The sequence below is a fragment of the Haplochromis burtoni genome, unplaced genomic scaffold (genome assembly GCF_018398535.1).
Source record: "Haplochromis burtoni strain Fernald_Lab_line unplaced genomic scaffold, NCSU_Asbu1 Contig_241, whole genome shotgun sequence".
NCBI classification, from domain to species: domain Eukaryota; kingdom Metazoa; phylum Chordata; class Actinopteri; order Cichliformes; family Cichlidae; genus Haplochromis; species Haplochromis burtoni.
In genome coordinates, this window is record NW_024582602.1 from 883,101 (window position 1) to 901,084 (window position 17,984).

The 17,984-nt window shown below is 42.0% G+C and overlaps 1 protein-coding gene across 1 annotated transcript in view; it reads left to right on the forward strand.

The window, feature by feature from the left end:
* zdhhc17 (zinc finger DHHC-type palmitoyltransferase 17) overlaps positions 1–17,984 on the forward strand; it is a 33,919-nt gene that overhangs the window by 12,424 nt on the left and 3,511 nt on the right. The window contains exons 3-16 of the mRNA XM_014339970.2: positions 267–389; positions 1,650–1,727; positions 2,719–2,863; positions 3,164–3,228; positions 4,106–4,268; positions 4,424–4,549; positions 5,659–5,801; positions 6,727–6,827; positions 14,602–14,726; positions 15,316–15,378; positions 15,476–15,569; positions 17,249–17,332; positions 17,434–17,591; positions 17,735–17,829. Of these exons, the coding sequence (XP_014195456.2) occupies positions 267–389; positions 1,650–1,727; positions 2,719–2,863; positions 3,164–3,228; positions 4,106–4,268; positions 4,424–4,549; positions 5,659–5,801; positions 6,727–6,827; positions 14,602–14,726; positions 15,316–15,378; positions 15,476–15,569; positions 17,249–17,332; positions 17,434–17,591; positions 17,735–17,829 (1,563 nt within the window). The remainder of the gene's footprint in view (positions 1–266; positions 390–1,649; positions 1,728–2,718; positions 2,864–3,163; positions 3,229–4,105; positions 4,269–4,423; positions 4,550–5,658; positions 5,802–6,726; positions 6,828–14,601; positions 14,727–15,315; positions 15,379–15,475; positions 15,570–17,248; positions 17,333–17,433; positions 17,592–17,734; positions 17,830–17,984) is intronic.

The window sequence follows — 17,984 nt, forward strand, 5'->3', positions numbered from 1 at the left end:
TATATATATATATAGCTCTGAGTGGCTGTAACACTGGATACTAGATTTATGTTATTTTGATTTGAGGTTGAGATTATTCACTTGCCATCTTATGCCACAGTGTGGGTGTCTTGTTTGGGTGTTTGCTTTTTTTTTATTTTCCAGTTTTGTGTGTAGATTTTCTCAGCATCTCTTAGTTTTATGTATTTCACGCTGTGTTTGTTTATGTTTGTGCATTTGTATATCTGGCATTTGTACATACTTTAATCCTCCCCCCTCTGCCTTAGGTACGGCATCTTCGAGCGCTGCAGGGAGTTGGTGGAGGCAGGTTTCGATGTTCGGCAGCCAGACAAAGAAAACGTAACGCTCCTTCACTGGGCTGCCATCAACAACAGGATAGACTTGGTCAAGTGAGTTAATTCGAATCATGTGTTGAGGTTGTCAGGTAGTTAGAGATTACAGTGTAGCTCTTTGGTCAACTCAACAAAATGTACAAGACATCTTCTGGTTTCATATAAAGAACTGAATTGAAGAAACCAAAACCAAGTTAGTCTTACACATTTCAATATTTTTGTAAAACTGTAATACTTCCCACCCAGTGAGTCAAACAATGGCATTGTTTCTATTTGTGTTGATCTCCATTCGTTCATTTACGTTTTCATCTTGCTTTTCATTTTATTGACTTCCACTTCCTTTTTAATAGTTTATGTTGATGCAGTAAAATATGTGGATATTCAGTACCTGCGGTGCCATTTACAGGATTATAAACTACAACTATAATTAGTTTCAGGTATGGAGGCAGCCTTTCACAGTACAGTGAAATGTATATCCCATCACATTGCCATTGACCTCTGTAATATACTTCTACGCTTATTTGTCAGCTGCTTTATGAGTCTTCCTTTTTAGGTAAACTGGCATTAAAATGAGAGGGAATTGTACTGGTGCACTTCCATGGACAGATGAGGCACAGATGTTGGGTTTAATGTAACTGCTCTTGACTCGGTGGCTGTGTTTGTGGTTGTGAACAGCAGGTCTCTTTCAAACTTGGCTCACCTGGTTTTCAGAGAACCCAGGTTACACCAGTAACCAAACTTTCAACTAAGAAAAATCTTTTTGATTATACTACACTGACAAACTTACAGTGTAATCAGATTAAATGCAGCATTTCTGCTTACAACAATGTGAAATACCTGCATATCTAGCAGGCTATGTAGCTTATAGACTTAAATATTTAAAGAATGACCTTTTCCTAAATGAATATAAATCTGATATTAAAATCTGACTGTATTTTTTGAAGCTTTAAAATGTGGTTGAACAGCCTTATAAATTAGCTTGTTTGTTATAAAAATTGTTTCTTTTTCAATCTTTTCGTTTAAGTGACACAATTTAAAAGTTTAAGTTCAGTTTAAAACCTCACAAAAACATGTTTCAACTTGATTCTTAATAATGGAGAGATTGTCAAGATGCCAAATCTTGCCAAGTTGGTCTTAACTCGAGCATTTCGAGTGCCAGGTTGTAAATAAAAATAGTGAAAGAACTGTGTTGAGCAACCATAAAAGACTGAAGAGGGGATTTATATTTCTTATACAGCCACACCTATTAATAGGAGGTCCATATCACAGGTATACAAAGTGTAATGCTTCACCTGGTGATTGTGTTTGTGTGTGCAGGTACTACATATCAAAGGGAGCTATAGTTGACCAACTGGGAGGAGACCTCAACTCCACACCTCTGCACTGGGCTACCAGGTGACACGCTGATATACTCAGTGGCCTGAAATCGTCCACAGATCAGTGTTTTTATGTTTCGTCATTATGTTTTAATTAGAAAGTGACTAAATCTGACAGACACGTTTTAGCTTCTCTGTGTTACGTTCAACAATGCTAGAGCTTCACTCGAATAAACATTTGTGAACTTGAGCCAAATCTATTGTTTATTCTTTTTTCTTTTTAAACCTTAGTGTTTGACAGTTAAATATCGATTTCCTTTGTAATGACCACTAATAACAGGGAAGAGCTCACATGACATCCACACCTCCTTTTCGCATGTAGACAGGGGGCTGAAGCTGTCTCCTCATGAATTATTGATACATTTAACGACAGGCATCTGCACCGTCACTGATACACTGACACCAAGGAGTCGTGTGTCACCCTCTGCTTTGACCCCCAAACCACCCCCCTAGCCTCCTCTCTAGCGCCCAGTAACCTTAAAAAGCCCCCAGCCTCCTCAATCTGGATGACCTCAGAATAATAAGCAAATAACAGTCACGCTTTTGTGCAGGGAAACCGATACACACTTTAACTCTCTCAAGCAATAAAGTTAAACTGAAGCTGTGAATTTCTGTCTTTTTCACCTGTAGTTTCTCAAATCTTTATTGCCCTTTCTGGGACGTTTATGTCGTAGACAGTGTTGGTCATAAAAAGCCAGTTTTAAGATCCAATATACTGTATGCAGTAAAAGCATGCAGCCACCATAGAAATAAAATGATAAGAAGAGCCAGGCAGTCAGCCTCAAGGCTTCATCAACCATGCGAGGGCCATTTGAGATGTTTAGATGTTTACCTTGGTCACCAACTCAAAGCAAGTAAGGAAGCCGGGGCCTCTAAAAGACACATCGTTTTATCTTGTGCATGCTAACAGCTGTTTTTATTTGTTACTTTCTCTAGCTGTGGAGTAAAACTTCAAGATCAGTTTGTGCGTCTTTTAAATGATCCCTTTATGGTGTGTTTATCTTTTCTAGACAAGGCCATCTATCTATGGTGGTGCAGCTCATGAAATATGGTGCTGACCCGTCTTTGATCGATGGCGAGGGCTGCAGCTGCGTCCATTTGGCCGCCCAGTTCGGCCACACTTCCATCGTGGCCTACCTCATTGCCAAAGGACAGGTAGAGAACGCTGCAGCTCAGTATTTTCACAAGAGTGAATGTGCTTATGTGGATTTTTCTGGCATATGTTTAAAAGTCTTGTTGCTGCCAGTGTGAGATACAGTAACATATATCCCTCCGCTGGTTTGCTTTCTGGTTGTTTGTTTGTTTGTTTGTTTGTTTTAAAGCCACTCTGATAGTAGTCTGTATTTTAATAATGCCAGTTCTCTCCATCAGGGGGAGCCTTATTGCCTCTCTTTTGCCTCTCCATGGCCTTTTCAGCTTCTTCAGATGTGGTCATTTGTCTTTCCTCTGTAACAGGATGTGGACATGATGGATCAGAATGGCATGACTCCACTAATGTGGGCGGCTTACAGGACACACAGGTGTGTTTGTTTTAAATGTCTGTTTTTACTTTATATCTTTAAATTTGTCCCGTCGTTATTTAATCCACAATTATGTCCAAACAGTTTATTTTAACTGGCAACACTTCACTGGTTTGTATTCCCAAATTTATTGAGGTCTTTTACAAGATGATGTCAGGGAAGCTCTGTAGCAGGACAATGGCCCTAAACATCAAACTAAATCCACCACAGAATGAATCCAGACTGAGAAAATGTGTCTTTTGGAGAGGGCCCCATTAGGAAGAGAGTCATCTCGGAGAGCTGTTGACATCAGACGTCCTTAGAATTCGCTCCCAGAGATGCTAGTGTGCTGTTATTGCTGCTGAAGGAGGTCTGCACAGTTATTAAATCCAAGACTTTCCACCAGCAATGCAATAAAGTTCAGTAAAACCACAGAAGATTCTAATTGTTTCTGTGTTTTCTTGTGTACTTGTGGCTTATATTAAGATCAGGTCCCGTTTTACAACCAATCAATTGAGGAAAAAAACAGGAAATTCCATTGGGATTGCATACTTTCCCTTACCGCTGTAATTTACCACTGACAAGATATGTTAATTCTATAGTAGAACTTAGAGTTAGTTATAGTTTTTAATAATTATATACACACTGGTCACACACAGGCGGGTTCTTCATGTTGCTACTCAGCTTCATATGAATATTCCCTAATCAGCTGTTTTTCTGGGATTTTGCATTTTAACTTCGGTTCATATAGAAGGAAATGGTCGCAATGTAGCAGCGTGAAGCTTTCACGATTAGGAAGTGTGTAAATAAAACCATTTTTTTATGAAGAGCCTGTTTGTAAGATGCCCTTTACTTTAGTTTGACTCATCTTGCCTGGATCTCCTCCTCTGTGTGACAGTGTGGATCCCACCCGGCTGCTACTCACCTTCAATGTGTCTGTCAACCTGGGTGACAAATATCACAAGAACACGGCGCTGCACTGGGCCGTGCTGGCCGGCAACACCACCGTCATCAGCCTGCTGCTGGACGCCAACGCTAACGTCGATGCACAGAACATCAAGGTAAGCCACGGTTCCCTGTGAATCAGCGTCTCCCTGTAACCATGCCAGGCTGTTAGCCAGGATGGCAGCCTCTTCTGGATCTTCTTTCAGTGCGCACACAGCTAAAATATGTCTTTTAAATGTATGCAGCAGCTGTTCTTTTTATTATTTTTCAGGGTGAAACACCACTGGATCTTGCCAAGCAAAGGAAGAACGTTTGGATGATCAATCACTTACAGGAAGCACGGCAGGCCAAAGGCTACGACAGCCCGTCCTACCTGAAGAGACTGAAGATGGACAAGGTAGAAACAGACATGGTTACGCTAGCCAGAAACCAAGCGCAGAGGCTTTGTAAATAAGTGAAAGGCACAACATCAATGCTACACAAAAAACGCTTATCATTATGTAGCAGTCCAAGTCGCATTTGAAGAATAAAATCAGGTCCAGCTGTCTAAACTTTGCCATTAAAGCTCTTTCATCTTTTCATTTCCAACAGACATGCTCAGACCAGCCTGCTCAGGCTTAGCCTCTTTCTGCACTGCCACAGCATGTCTGCAGTTGCCAGAGAGTCAGATCTGTTATGATGCGTCATCATGGTCATTCACTTCCATCGTGATAAAGAACCTTTTTCTGATCAAAGTCTGAGCTTGACTGAGCCTGAATGCTTGAATGTGGGATGTGTTAAGTGGGCGTTAAAGCCAGAGTAACCTATGTCTGTGGTTAATAATTCCCACTCTCATAGAAGATACAGACTTTTTTCCCCTTTCTCTCAAGAGATTTTTTAGAACAGTAGTTATTAACAGTGCTTAAAATTCTGTTTGAACTCTGCTTTCATTTTTCTGTTTCCATCTTTCTGTCTGTCTCCCTGGATACTCTTAGCTAATTAAGGTAAATTAGACAGAAATCTAGAACACAAACAAACTGAATATGTTTATAGATTTGAGAAGTAGAAGATAAACTCACCATCCCATTTTGGGGTGTCCACATTAGTGCAGCCTTTAGTTTCAGGCTGTGTGCTGTAGTGAGCTTTAGTTGTAGGTTTAGTTGTGGAATGCAGCTAAATTGATTAAATTGCTGCTGGAAATTGAGATATTTGCCATGGAAACCTTTTTTTTTTTTTTACCTTCTGGTCTAAAAAGCTTTAAAGTTATGGAAAATATCAATGGAGATTAAAAAAATCTGGTCAGGCTATCAATATGGATTCATTACGCAACCCAGGATCAAAAGGTCTTGTGCATTTTTGTCAACATCAACTATCAAGGAGAGGGTCAAAGGACTTACAGCTTTGAGTGGTATAAACAGACAGTTAATTGAAAAATACACTTTGAAATCATGGCATCTGTCACAAAAGTCAAACTTACCATTTCTCCCTCCCCCTCATTGTCCTGTCCACGTGTCTCTGCTCCTCCAGGAGTTCAGGCAGAAGGTGATGCTGGGGACGCCCTTCGTGGTCATCTGGTTAGTTGGTTTCATCGCTGACCTGGACATCGACTCCTGGCTGATAAAGGGCGTCATGTACGCCGGTGTCTGGGTTGCAGTGCAGTTCCTCTCCAAGTATGTCTCAATCACAACAGTACAGAGATTACTAAAGAGATTATTACATCATATTTAGCACATTTGTTATCATTAGGTAATTTTGTGCATTTAAATGTTGGTTGATTAGATCTCAACTGTAGCAGTTGAACTGGAGTTCACATGAGGTGGATTTAAGAGAAAAAGTCTAACTGTTTTTTGTTTTTGCTCATAAATGTTTCTGTTGTGCTTTTAGTTTTTCACACCACAGGAAACATTGTTAGCTGCCAAAAGATTCGCACTCAGTCAAACACCTGACAAGGATGTGTCATTTTTAATAATCAGATAGAAATGTGTGTTGCACTAGGATGAGGAAAAATCTGTCTGTAGAGTTTAGTGTGACCATCGCGCACACCCAAGTGTCGTCACACTGCACATGAACAGAACAGAATCACAACTTGACACAGATTCATCTCTGTCTCATCCTTTTTCAAACGCTCGGCCCCTTCTCCGTACATACAGACACTATGTTACTCATTGTTTGATCCCCATTACCACCACCATCTGGGCCTGTTGGTAGGATTCACTGTGCCTTGCAGTTAGCTCTCTGGCTACAATAACATTCATCATCCATGGTGTCAGCTTCATATTTACTGACAATCTTGGAATTCTTACTTGGTTTAACAAATAGTCGTGTGAGTAAATGCTGTTGAGTCAAGCTGCAGTTTGTCATCAGCTAATGGCTTCGTGTATTTTTGCAGCTGTTTGACTGCAGCACAGAGAGATGAAGCGTCATACTTCCTTGAGTCCATATGTGGTCAAAAGAGCAGGGTTAAATGTGTCATTCAGTCTAGCAACAGTGAATGCATCACGCTGATGTGTTCAAAGTTTGCACAAATAGCATTCATGGAAAGTGTAGTGAGGTAGTGCCGCCTACTGCTAAACAGCTTCTCTTCTCTCTCTGTAGGGCTTTTTTTGACCACTCCATGCACAGCGCTCTCCCTCTGGGAATCTACCTGGCGACCAAGTTTTGGATGTACACCACCTGGTTTTATTGGTTCTGGAATGATATCCTTTTGGTTTTTCGTGGACTCCACACCACCCAATGCACAAGATATCAAAGGAACTGACATTAGAGCACCAAGACAGCCTGCCTTTACAGGTCATGCTCACTGAGAACATATTCAGGAAGATGAAATTAGCAATTTTTGTAAGAAGGGTAAAAACAAAGCTCAGTAAAACTGGAAACCTGATAGGTCATCACTGTGACATTGTTGACAGTGACAAAAGAGAGTAAATGGGAGTGATTCAAACAGCTGTCTAAAGCAAAAAACAGAAATGTAATAAAATAATGTCGATGATTTCATGGTCTGGAGTTAAAAACACTTCTAGAAACACTTTCTGTGATGAGCCGCTCTGTGAGGACATCAGTCTTTACTCTCTCTGAGGAAAATTTAGTATCACTCACAATATCCGTGCAAAAAAAAGTGTAAAAACTGTTTTCGGAGCAGAAAGCAGTGATATTATTTGGAGATGGTCTAAAACAGAAAACTTTCCATGAACAGTTATGTTGAATTAACTCGTGTGTAGTTTTGGACTTTAGCTGATTTAAGAGTCTTTTGCAGAGAGAGAGACTTGCAATGTGGGGATTCAGTGTTTGACACTGCTTTATTATCAGCACTGTGGCTGCTGCTTTAAACAAGCACTAAAAGATTTAAAAAATTGTCTCTGAGGATTCAGCTTGACGAATTCCTCAGCATCCACTGCTGATCTATTTGTTAAAAAAGGCGATCAGTTAGCTTCTTGTGAAGCTCTTTTCAGCCTGCCGCTGTCATATTTTTCTTGGACTTGTGTGTGTGACACGTCATTTAACTGTAAAAATTATTGTCCACATTTTTGGGGTTAGTTCACTTATATGTTAAAGCAGTATCTTTAATCTTGATTTATGGATAAGTCATGCTACAAAGACCCTTTCATGAATCAGTCATAAATACGAGTACATGTTTTGTAAATGTGATTGCTGGGTGTGGAGACTCTTGTACAGGGTGGGCCATTTGTATGGATACAGCGTAACAACATGGGAATGGTTGGTGATATTAAAGTCCTGTTTGTGGCACATTAGTATATGTGAGGGGGCAAACTCCTCCAGATGGGTGGTGACCATGGTGGCCATTTACAAGTCGGCCATCTTGGATACAACTTTTGTTTTCTCAATAGGAAGAGGGCCATGTGACACATCAAACTTATTGGTAATGTCACAAGAAAAACAATGGTGTGCTTGGTTTCAACGTAACTTTAATCTTTCATGAGTTATTTACAAGTTTCTGACCACTTATAAAATGTGTTCAATGTGCTGCCCGTTGTGTTGGATTGTCAATGCAACCCTCTTCTCCCACTCTTCACACACTGATAGCAACACCGCAGGAGAAATGCCAGCACAGGCATCCAGTATCCGTAGTTTCAGATGCTGCACATCTCGTATCTTCACACCATAGACAGTTGCCTTCAGATGACCCCAAAGATAAAAGTCTAAGGGGGTCAGATCGGGAGACCTTGGGGGCCATTCAACTGGCCCACGACGACCAATCCACTTTCCAGGAAACTGTTCATCTAGGAATGCTCGAACCTGGCACCCATAATGTGGTGGTGCACCATCTTGCTGGAAAAACTCAGGGAACGTGCCAGCTTCAGTGCATAAAGAGGGAAACACATCATCATGTAGCAATTTCAAATATCCAGTGGCCTTGAGGTTTCCATTGATGAAGAATGGACCCACTATCGTTGTACCCCATATACCACACCAAACCATCACTTTTGTTGTTCCAACAGTCTTGGAGGGATCCATCCAATGTGGGTTAGTGTCAGACCAATAGTGGTGGTTTTGTTTGTTAACTTCACCATTCACATAAAAGTTTGCCTCATCACTGAACAAAATCTGATGTTTCTTCATTAGTGACAGTTTTCTTGCGTCCACATTTTGGCAAATCCAACACTGAACCAGTTTCACGAAACTTAGCAAGCAGTTTGCTGACTGTAGCATGGGAGATGGGTGGTCTCGTAGGGAGTCTTGCATTGAAATCTGCTGCAATAACCCGGTTACTGCGTTCACCAGATATCAACACAATTTCGATCCGCTCCTCACGTGTTAACCTCTTCGACATGTCAATGGCTGTGAGCAAAGAGAAACTTGTAAATAACTCATGAAAGAATAAAGTTACGTTGAAACCAAGCACACCATTGTTTTTCTTGTGACTTTACCAGTAAGTTAGATGTGTCACATGGCCCTCTTCCTATTGAAAAAACAAAAGTTGTATCCAAGATGGCCGACTTGTAAATGGCCACCATGGTCACCACCCATCTGGAGGAGTTTGCCCCCTCACATATACTAATGTGCCACAAACAGGACTTTAATATCACCAACCATTCCCATGTTGTTACGCTGTATCCATACAAATGGCCCACCCTGCAGAATAAAGCTTATACTTTCGGCAGAAGCTGACTAAAGATTAGCAGGAAAATTGCTTGTGTGAGCAGGTTACAGAGCAGTAAGTTGGAATAAAGGTGCGGTCAGAGGAGAGAGGTGTTTATGCAAAGAGCAGAAGGAGCTGATTGAAAATACATGAAACAAGTGGAACCATAAAGCTCGAGCGTGTCTAAATGAAGGAGCTCTTTAGTTTTCTGCAGCTGTGTTAATATTTGTGAGAGCGTGTAGTGTAGCAGCTGGTAGGTGAAGGCTAACAGAGCGAGTGCCTGTTGCTCCCAGCACTGCTGCTTTTTTTTTTTTTTAAATCAGTGAAAGAATTGGCTTTCTGTTCCGAAGCTGCTAATTACAGGAAATGAAAGCAGAGGTCTCGTTTGTGGACGGCATTTAATTTTCTGCCTCGTTGCTCCCCTAATGGGGAGCGAGAGCAGGATACCTTTGGCCTGAGTTTGTTGAAAAAGATAACGCTGCTCTGAAGATCGTTTTGGTTATTTTTTTTAAATGCTGCTGGTGTCCTCGGCAGATTTCTCACACGTTTGGTGCACTTGGATTGCATTGACCATATATTGCTGACGCAGCTCTATTACAGCAGCAGACAAGGTCTTGAGCTGCCAGCTTAGCATGTGTGCATTCATCTTGAAAAAGAGCAAAGGTTTGCTGGTGATATATTGTGTTTGCACATGAATCATTTACCAAAATAAGCCCTTTGAAAGATTTCAGATTTAACCATAAATCTGCATGCAGTGAGAGGTCTCTTCTGCTTATTCAGTTGAAGGGCATGCTGATTCATGTCCCAGAGTGTGTAGGCAGGTCAGCTTTTCTTGTGCAGCGCTGCAGAGTGTGGCATGTCTGCTGGAAACCGGTCAGCCTGTCACCCAGTTGTCAAGTCGACTGCTTGTTTTATACATTAGTACTCAGAATGTTTCTAATCTCATTTATGGAAATGAAGTGGAGTGCTCTCGACAACACTGGATCATGGGGTGGCTCAGGTGGTAGAGCAGATCAGCTACTCACCGGAAGGCTGGTGGTTCGATCCCAAATATCCTTGGGCAAGATACTAACCCCATGTTGCTCTGTGTATGAATGTTAGACAGTAAGCACTTAACAGTTTAGAAAAAGTGCTTGTGTGAATGGGTGTGATTGGGTGAATGAATTGTATAAAGTTGTATGAAGCGCTTTGAGTGCTCAGAGTAGATGAGCGCTATATAAGAACAAGTCCATTTACCATCATTTATAACTAGAACTTAATGATAAATGTAATGTCACTGTTTACACTCCTGCATAGCAACAGCAGGAGACACAGAAAGGTTTTAAGTAAGCATTTCTCTGATGCTGTTAGCTAAAAGAAAATTAAGATTAAGGATGAGCTGGATGTATTGTTTGCCCACATGTGTAAAAGTGTTTAAAGCTACTCAAAGCATCTCTCGAATGTTTTCTCTAAAGCTTGCCATAAGCGCTTGCTGCTATAAGAGACTAACAGCCACAGTTTTAGCCACTCTTTCCTGGACTTTCTAACAATTTCATTGTTTTCAGTCTTTTTAATGCACAAAAAGGGGTACAAGTAGACATTCATCTCCATATTTGAGGAAGAAAGTTTAATGAAAGCAGGCTTCAAAATAAACCAGATCAACCATAAAGTCCATTTAGTGTGACATTTTTGCATTACTAGAGGCAGAAAATAGCAGCTGATATACAGTATATCAATGTGAAAATGTCATATTTCCATCATGTCTTCACTCCACTGACTGCATGTCTTGCTTCACCCAGCTCTTATTCCTGTTATTTATGCAACTGTGGTGGACGGAGATCAATTCAGATTTTCCAAAAAATGAGTTTAACATCGATGGGTGACTCATCTCGTCCCTCACCCATATGCTTGTCAGAAAGTTGTTCCAGCTCTATCTAGCACTTTGTTTAAGGCGTACTCGAATGTCCTCTTTGTATTCTCCAGACTGTGCTGTCAGGGGAGGCATTGGCTTACCCTCTCTGACCCTGCAGGGCCCGGTTAAACAAATTGCGCACTGAGGCCCTGCACTGGAGGTTGGACGACTCCCCAGCTTCATGCATGCCTGCAGCTCAGATGAACTTGTTTTGAACTTTGACGTCCCACCACCCCCACCCACCTGATGCTGTGGGGAAATCCTCAGATTCACACAGACTTGTAATAAGCAGGCAGTCAAAATATTAATGCACAGAATTGGACAGAAAGAGTTTGACAGACACGTTGCACACCTTTCTTCTTCCTCCCAGGTTTAAACTAAGAGTTCTGACCCACTTTCTGCCATTGTGAGTCCATTATTGTTCTCAGGCCTGCTGTTGAAATGGGATCAAGTGACGTGGGTGGAGCTCTGTAAGAGCACGTTTAAGTCTTTTCCAGACTTGGATCATATTTCCCTCAGTACTAAGAAGGAAAAGAAGGGAAGACATTTCTCCTAAGTGGGTTTCGAGCAGGTGAATGTCTGAAAATGGTTCAAATATGGCATTGAAATGGAAGGAGAGTATAGAGACTTCATGCAGATTCTTGTTTAATCAGTATGACTATGCACCATTTATCCTGCACTTGCTTAATTATACATCCTCTGCATGCTGTCATTAGTGACATGTATGACTCTGTGTCAGCTGCCTTTCCACCGCCGACGCCTTCTAAAGAAAAATGGCTGCTGTGGGGACATGCTGACCATCACTCCCCAAGGAAGCATTGAGACCCATTTGTCTGAGGATTGGCATTGATCACCGGCCCCTCTTCAGCATCTCCACTAGTCATTGAGTTAGTAGACCAATTATGTGGTTCAGAGAGTGTTTAACTTAGCGGGTCATCTGAGCGGGCGCAGTATCAGCACCCAGGTCTTTACAGAGACACTTATGAAGATCAATGCGCTCTAAGGGATGTATAGGCCTCTGTCACTTAGTGCAGTCATGAAGGTGCTGGAGGGTTTTTCTCACCAACAAAAACCACAGTGGTCATAGTGCTTCTTCATAGCTGCTTACAATAGTGATTTGCTGCTGATCTCTGTTATCCTGAACCCTTATTGCCGCTTCAGTGTTGTCAGTTAGGAGGTTTGGTGTAACCTGTCACGTCTCTTATTTACATGCAGCATTTTTTGACAGAAGATTCCAGAGTTAAGCATGAAATGTTTGTGTGCATCCTCTGTGTCCAACACTTAATTTTAAAAAAATGATCAGGTTGTGCAACTGTAGCCAATATTTGAGTCAGAAGATGATACAGCTTAGATGGTTACAATAAACATGTGCTTTTTTTGAAGGCCAGTAAAAAGGCCAAGCTCTCTCTTCTGGTTAAAAGGCCTAGCTTGTGGCTAGAACTGCTGTTCTCTGTTCGGTCCATATTTCATGTACCAACTTTTGGATCAATTGCAAATTAACTTATTGTTTTTCAGTCAAGTTTGAGATTTTGAAATAGGGGATTCTGACCAAGCCAGGGGTAGTTCTGACTGAGAAACTGAGCAATGCTCGCACAGCGGTGAATTTTCACCCACAGCATGTCAGCTGAAAATTCACCGCTACTTTATTGCTTTAGTGTAAACAGAAAATGATTTGGACCATAAACTATTTAGGAAAATCTTTATTAAGGTCATAAGGTCATTCTCTGCACTTAGGTATGTTTTTACAGCCAGAAGAGTCGCCCCCTGCTGGCCTCTAGAAAGAATGTAGGCACTTTTCAAAGTGCAATAGTTCTGTGATGTATCCTGGCGACTTTGCTGATGCTTTGACTTTTCCGGGCATCAGTGTGAGGCTCACATGAAATCCTTGATACATATTAAATATGCTTCAGGCGTTCAGGCTCCTCTCTGCTCATTTTCAGGTTCAGATCTTGGTAGATGGCTACATACCTGCACAACTCCAAGTGTTCCCATCAGCCTCAGTGCAGCTGTGGTCATGAAGTTAACTAATTTTACCAGATATTAGTGGCGCCATCATATAGTAGTATACACCTTAACCCAACAACCAAACGATCCTGTGTTTAGTCCCGGGTGGTGACAGATCTCTTGGAGGTTATGGCAGGAAGGGCATCTGCCAAATCAAACACGGTGGTCCACCCTCTGTGGTGACCCCCTGAGAATAAAGGAACAGCCAAAAGAAGCTTTCTTTCTCGTCAGCAGTTACTGTAAACTAAGATGTTGAACAAATAGTTAGCAAAACTATGTTATTGGTTATAGAATCTCTTCTTTCTGGATGCCTTAACAGACTGATACTTTATTGTGGAAATCAGCTAAATACCAAATCTAGGATCCCTGTACGTTTGGCTTGTAGTACACTTGAGTTAGAATCAGTTCAGATGTTTCAATTTCCCGAATATGATCTCAACACATAAATGCAACACATTTGCCACCTTTTAGAAGGATCACCGTGATGTTGAGCACAGTTAATGTGCTGTTGATGGGCATCACAGTCACTAGTGTGAGGCCAGTTACACCAATTAAACCAGCTGCTATGAAAGAGTGTTTATATCTATAGACTGAAAATCACGTGGCTGTAGTTTGTTGAATCACTTTCTGCTTCATGCTTTAGTGTTGGTCTGAATTTTCTGGTACTTTTTCACATCTGCATGTCACTCCAGGTTTTTCTCAGACACAGAGGTGAGTATTTGGCAGTTTGGACTTCACAGTGTGACTCTGCTGTTTTCTCTGGGATTCAGCTGAGTCATGCACTCCTGCAAAGCTGACTTAGACTGCAGCCAAAAGCTGGCACAGCGCACACTGTCTACGGGTAAACACAGGACCGTGAAACAGGCTGCTGATTTGCGTATTTGCCGAGGAATAGAGCATCTCTGTTATGATGAACTGGCCTTACATGCTCTTAGATGGATGTGTTAACTCAGTTATGTAATAACTCTGATTCTCTGTGAAATACATTAACTGTTTAAATCAGAAGCTGCTACGAGCTGCTTTGACAGGCTGACGCTCCCTCTTTAGCTTGGGTGGGTGGAGATGAGACAGAGCTGCTCCCTGCGTCACAGTTCACCTCGTAGTCAAGCTGCTATGACGAGAGAAAGTCTAACTCAAGCTGCCGTCAGTGTAGTAACACTTCCTGAAGCAACAGATCGGGCCGGGTGTTTCTATTCTCTTGCACAATAATGCAGTAGTTTCCAGGGAAAGTAAATTCCACGCTGCTTCTCTTATAACTCAGGAATGTGAAACATTCCCAGCTTAGAATGGGTTTCAAACAGTTTGCTGATAAAGTGTTACATCTCCAACAAGATAAATGTGTCTACACGTGGCTGAAGCACGATGCTGTTTCTTATCGCCTTGCATCGGCCACCGGGGCTGTTACACTGGTTTAAACCCAGGAGCTCACCGTTAAAGTAACAAATGGAATCCTGTCTTCTTCCTTGACCTCATGCACATCTCCCCTTTGCCACCGTCCACGTGCCCTTCCTCATTAACACCCTGGCTCTGTTCTACAACTTTGGTAAATCCTGGAAGTCTGATCCAGGAATCATCAAAGCATCCGAGGAGCAGAAGAAAAAGGTAAAACCTGTTAATTTTTCGGGGGTGTATTTCACAGAGAGGCTGTTCTTGTTTTGACGTGTTGGTGTATGCTGGCATGAGGGCTAATGTCTCTCTTCCTCTCATTATCACACACTAATAGGAGACAACAGAGGCTCTTCTTGTTATCGGGCCCCACATCCCCATCCTGTGATTGATGAGAGCTAAATTTACCCTGCATTGTTAGCACAGTGCAGCGGCTGGGCAGTCACCTCAGAACAAAGGCTACAGAGCCCTCTGTTCCCTGTGGAGGATCCCCGTCCAACTCTTGCTGTCCTTTGATGTCGAATTTTGGATTTATTTACTTTGAGATTTGTTGTTAAAGCAAGCTGATAAAACACAAGAGGAACAACATTAGCTAACGCAGGAACTGGGCCGTAAAAAGAAAGGCATTGAAATTGAATTGAGATCTTCAATTCATACAAGCCTTTGTCCCAATTCACTGTGAGTCAGCCAAGCTTCCAGTGTGAGCTTTCAGCCTCAGCTTGGTCTTGTGTTGCAATGCCAAAGATGAATTTCTAGGGTTTTCATTCTCTCTCTCTCTTTCTCTTTTTTTTTTTAACCTCCCCAGACAATTGTGGAGCTTGCAGAGACAGGCAGCCTGGATCTGAGCATATTCTGCAGCACCTGTTTGGTAAAACTCTTTTGTTTGTTTGTTTTTGCCCCCAAGCATCTGTAACTTCCAGCAAAACGGATAACGCTAAAGACGTATCATTTGTTTTTCCCCGCAGATACGGAAGCCCATTCGGTCCAAACACTGCGCCGTGTGCAACCGCTGCATTGCCAAGTTTGACCACCACTGTCCCTGGGTGGGGAACTGTGTGGGTACGTTAAGAACCAGCACTGCAGATTTACGAGGATCACAACAGCACACGCACTTTCAAAGAGCTCATGTTTTTCCTCCCCACATTCACAGCTGTCTTTTTTCATTGTGTTTTATAAAAGCTACAGCGAAGCTGTTCTGACTGAAGGCTCTGCTTTCAATTTACTCTGCTGCCGCACAACAGAGAGGCAAATTAGTGTATATAGGTTTTTACTGCCAGGTCGGGGAACACTAGCAGGGCCGTAGTGTAGATCGCCTTAAGGTTAGAGTTAATGCACAGCCACTAAGACAAATAAACAAACAGGTAATAATTTGTCATAGAAAGTAAAGAACCTGTAAAAACAAAGAGTCGAGGCAACAATGACGAATGGTTTAATGACAGGGTGCAGGAAATGAAGAGGAGCACAAAGCAAACCAGCCTTAAAATGAAGTGCTAATGGGAAGTATGTGTGCTGAGGATTGTGGTGTGAAAGCAGTGTGTAGATAATAGGGGAAGGAAGGCGTGGCAGAGGGCTTGTAACACTTTGAAAGCATGCGGTCAGAATGAAGCTTTGAAAGTGAGGAAACAGTCTGAACAAACAGCAGGTCCCTCCTCCTGACAGTCCTCTCAGCCTGCTGGCACCACAGAGCTCATAAACCCAGTCAATACAATTATATACACTGAACTGAATATTACTAATATTAAAATATTGTATTTTTACCCAGAAACTGCTGCGCAACTGTAGCGTAACAAATCATACAACATGCCTGCATACCCCCAAGTTAATGAATGTTTTCCTGCACAATAAAACTGGGTCCTTAAATCCTGAAGTGAAAGAATTCAATTTTTTGATTAAACAAATGTAACCAGTAATGTCAAGCTCTGCTTTTGGCCCATTGTAAAGTCTCTCTCTGAACACTGGAATAGTTATTTAAGGTTATTTTAAAGCCTGTCCTACTCAAATATGTGATTCTCATGGACATTTCATGCACAGACATTCAGGATGGTATACATGTAGGTTGAAAATGTATAAAAGCAATCAGATGATGCACTGTGTCTCTGCTGGTCCATCCATCCACATTTTAAAGTTGTTAAGAAGTATTTTAACAACATTTAACTTGTTAAAACCTGCAGATATGTGTGCAAAACCTTCAGTAAAAATGTAGCTGAACTTCAAGAGAAAAGGATGAACAGCTGATATTTTTTGTTTAGCACATGCCAAAGTTTCCTTGATCTCTGTAGAGAGTCAGAGTCCAGTATTTGGCAAAAGTCTGGGTTAGAGTCGATGTCAAGACTGTTATCTACAGAGATACAGTCCATCTTCATTTCAGAGAGAGTCAAGTGGATCAGACTGCTCTTTATTGTCCAGCACAGCACGAGTCCAACCAGGAACTTGATGCTCGGAGAAGAAAGAGAGCTTAACCTGGAGCACAGGAAGTGTGGGTGAAAGTAAAGGTGCAGGTTTGGGGAAGAACAGAGCCACGTGTGCATGAGCAGCGATTATTGGAGTGACAGGGCAGAGTTTCAAGGGAGAAGCTCAAATCAAGTAATCATGTTCTTAACTTGAAGCACTGCATTAATGAATGATGGGAATTACTTCTGCATTTCTCTGTTGTCTAACCTTCAGTTCTGTTCAAACAATTAAACTGAGAACTGCACGTGTATCGCTGTGACATTAGGACACTTGCTTCTTGTGTACAGGAAGTGGGAATCACCGCTACTTCATGGGTTACCTCTTCTTCCTGCTCTGCATGATCTGCTGGATGATGTACGGCTGTATCTCCTGTAAGCAGAACATACCGCTTTTAAAAATGTTGCTCATTTCTCACGCCGCTCCTGTTTCTCTGCTAACGCCTTTGATTCTCCCTCGCTCCTCCCCCAATCAGACTGGAGGATCCACTGCGCCACCAGTTACGCCAAGGATGGTTTCTGGCTCTATCTGACACAGATCGCCTCCTGCTCCCCTTGGATGTTCTGGATGTTCCTCAACAGTGTCTTCCACTTCATGTGGGTGGCCGTGCTCATCATGTGTCAGCTCTATCAGGTACGAGTTTACGCCAAGTTTACATCGGAAAAAGCAGAGAGGAGGTGTTGTGATATAAGTGAGAACAGCTGTAATCGCTTTGACTCTCAGTAGCAAGTTACGTGCTACATTGCGGCTCACCTCTTTGCTCTGACATCTTGTAGATCGCCGCTCTCGGAATCACCACCAACGAGAGGATGAACGCTCGGAGATACAAGCACTTTAAAGTTACAGCCACCTCCATCGAGAGCCCCTTTAAGTAAGCGACCTTCATTCTCACCAGCTCACTGAAGCTGCAGCTGAGGTTAAACCATTGTCTCATCCAGCTTTGGAGCAGAGGATGCTTCTGCACAGTGAGGGGAAAAAGGAGTTTGTGGTTTTCTTACATTCTTAAAAGTTTAACGACACCAACTT